Consider the following 2,721-nt stretch of genomic DNA (forward strand, 5'->3'; position numbering starts at 1 on the left):
TATGTATGTATGTATGTATGTATGTATGTATGTATGTATGTATGTATGTATGTATGTATGTATGTATGTATGTATATACATATAAAGACAGACGTTTCAAAAGTTTCGTAATGAGAAACATTTGACTTGGAAAAATGCTTCTTCTGCTGGAATTTGGACGGCTAATTTAAACGTTTACCTGAGCAACAATATGAAGAATTAGTGTTGTTACTCTTTGGTTAGTTGAAGACCAGTTTTGGGTACTCTCTCTACCCACACACGTCTGGTCATCTTACATCCAGCTGTACAAATAGCCCCTGCTCACTCAGCACTTTGTCATATTTATAGAATAATATTAAAATTATTCCATTATTCCAGAGTCAGTAACCATAACTTACCTGCTTCACCAGATACTGTCTTATTTGGTTGTAATGTTGTTTGTCTACGTGTCTTGAAATAACGTCCAGAGACGACAGGCATCCTTCTAGACACTCCATCGTGTCTTCTCGCGAAATAAAACAAAACAAAACAAAAACAAGACAAACGCTTTTCCAAAGTGACCACCACTAAAGAGAAACACACAGATTTTCACGGGCTCGTGTATCACACTGCCATCACTGCTGTTACAGGAATAAACCTTCTCCACATGTGCGTTAAACAGCTACTATTTCCGGGTCGAGCGCCTCCTCTTTGTGTCGCGCGGTGATGACGCGACGCAAAGCGACGCTCAGTTGAAGCAGCCACTTTTCTGCTCTCCGCCGTTTTCTTCTCCTTCAGCTGAAAATAAGGCGAAACGCATGGTGATTCTGCATGTGCTGGTCCAGTTGGACCCTCTTGATGTTTAATTCTGTTGTTTTAGGATCTTTTCCTTGTAAGTTCCGTTAAGAAGAAACTATAAACACTCAGAACGTTGGCATACCGCGGGAAAATGTCGTTACTTCCTGTGTAACGAGGTCTTGGCGCGACTCGACTGTAGTAAACAACAGGAGGACACATCCAGTTCTCATGCAAGTAAGTCAACAGTTTAAACGGGATTTTATTTGTTCTTTTTGGGTTTATACTGGGTTTAGTTTAAAACCGGAAACTTTTCTGTAGCGTTAACTGAAATTTGGACATTTCTGTTTATGAACTTTTTGTGGATATGGAACAAAATCGATTAACCCACCAAACCATGTTTATTATATCAGTAGCTTTTTGAAATTAGGTTCAGTCTTTACAAAAACTGAAATAGTTTACACCCGGTGAGTTGTGTTGTCTCATAATGTTGAAGCTGCAGGTTTGAGTCCAGGACAGGCTTCCAGCAGGGCTCATATCTTTCATGAAGGTTTGCTCGATGTGGAGACCCCTGAAAAGTAAAGTTTTATTTATATAGCACCTTTCATAGAAATAGATTCACAAGATGCTGTACAATCAGAGGTAGATCAAAATAAATACAATCAGAACAGGATATACAACAATTTGGAACAAAAAATTATAAAAGCTGTACAACCATCAAAGTATCAAGACTGTGCAATCTGAAAATTGAAACAAGTAAATAATATCTAGACAAAAGTGGGGAGGGCAGAGTAAAACATTAACATATTAAGATGAAGGATTTTAAAATCAGAAATGAATTTGGAGGCAGGTCTCCAAATGGGTAGATTGTGGAGTACTGGTGTATTTTAGAAAAATACATTTTTTGATCAATTGAAATGATTTTGGATGAAAATACTGGCTGTTTGACATATAATTAATATGATAATATATAATTAATATGATGAATTGTACAATGGGTAAGAGATGTCAGGGAAATCTTTGGTAATCTGAGCCAGGGGGCGGATGTATAGAAGGAAAAGAATGGGCCCAAAATGGACCCCTGTGGTACTCCGCAAGAGAGTGGTGCTGAGTCAGAGAAAGACTGACGTAGTTTGACTGAGAAAGAGAAAAGGGTAGCAACCAGAAGAAAAGCAACACAAATCTTGAGGGGAGGTTGGGACTCGCCAATTCATTCGTATTTGCAAAATGCCTGCATAGTGGGATCATTTTTTTGTTACTTTTTTCAAAGTCACAAGTTTACTTTTTTTTACCCCCAGTCTGATTGAATCACAGGGACACGGAGAAAAACCTGGCAAACAATCATTCACTCACACCTACGGACATTAGTTACCAGTTAACCCAACAATGCTTGTTTTTTGTCTGTGGGAGGGAACTGGAGTGAACAAGACTACGAGAGTCTAAAATATTTGAAAAGTCTTTGACAGCTTGGTGAGACAACACAAGTGATTATTAGAATCAACAACTAAAACATGGTCATATTTTGGCATAATTCCAGCCAAAAGTCAGAAAATCATGTATCCATATTCTGTTACCAAGGAGGTAAATAAAGATTCAGCTGCATCTGTGACAGCAGGCGTATTGTAGCCCATGACTGAGTTTCTAACTTTTTAAGTTTTTAATAATTATTGACATCAGCCATATAATAACCAGTACTTGTTTATCTCTTTTTTTTTTTTTAGTCAAGTTGTCTGTTCTCAGATAGCCACCATCAGCAATAAAACCTCAAAAAGTGTCTTGTTTGTTTTTGTTCCCAGGTATTCCTAAAAGAAAATTTGACAAGATGGATTATATCGATGGTTCTGGTTGTAAGTATGGAATAATTTAACATGAATTGTTACATTAATTCTATATTTTTAAACTTTGGTTTTCAGTAATACATATATATATATATATATACATGGGGTAAAATAAGTATTGAACACGTCA

The 2,721-nt window shown here is 36.9% G+C and overlaps 3 protein-coding genes across 3 annotated transcripts in view; 2 read left to right on the forward strand and 1 right to left on the reverse strand.

Annotated features, from left to right (window-relative positions):
• LOC106527935 (midasin) overlaps nucleotides 1–647 on the reverse strand; it is a gene marked incomplete at its 3' end in the record, with an annotated part of 120,394 nt that extends 119,747 nt beyond the window's left edge. The window contains 1 exon segment of the mRNA XM_014022960.1: nucleotides 378–647. Within this exon segment, the coding sequence (XP_013878414.1) occupies nucleotides 378–476 (99 nt within the window).
• gja10b (gap junction protein alpha 10 b) overlaps nucleotides 1–2,721 on the forward strand; it is a 75,639-nt gene that overhangs the window by 42,794 nt on the left and 30,124 nt on the right. The window lies entirely within an intron of this gene.
• casp8ap2 (caspase 8 associated protein 2) overlaps nucleotides 685–2,721 on the forward strand; it is a gene marked incomplete in the record, with an annotated part of 20,480 nt that continues 18,443 nt past the window's right edge. The window contains 2 exon segments of the mRNA XM_014022961.1: nucleotides 685–990; nucleotides 2,550–2,600. Of these exon segments, the coding sequence (XP_013878415.1) occupies nucleotides 2,576–2,600 (25 nt within the window).

This window comes from Austrofundulus limnaeus, unplaced genomic scaffold (assembly GCF_001266775.1).
Source record: "Austrofundulus limnaeus strain Quisiro unplaced genomic scaffold, Austrofundulus_limnaeus-1.0 Scaffold351, whole genome shotgun sequence".
Taxonomy (NCBI): domain Eukaryota; kingdom Metazoa; phylum Chordata; class Actinopteri; order Cyprinodontiformes; family Rivulidae; genus Austrofundulus; species Austrofundulus limnaeus.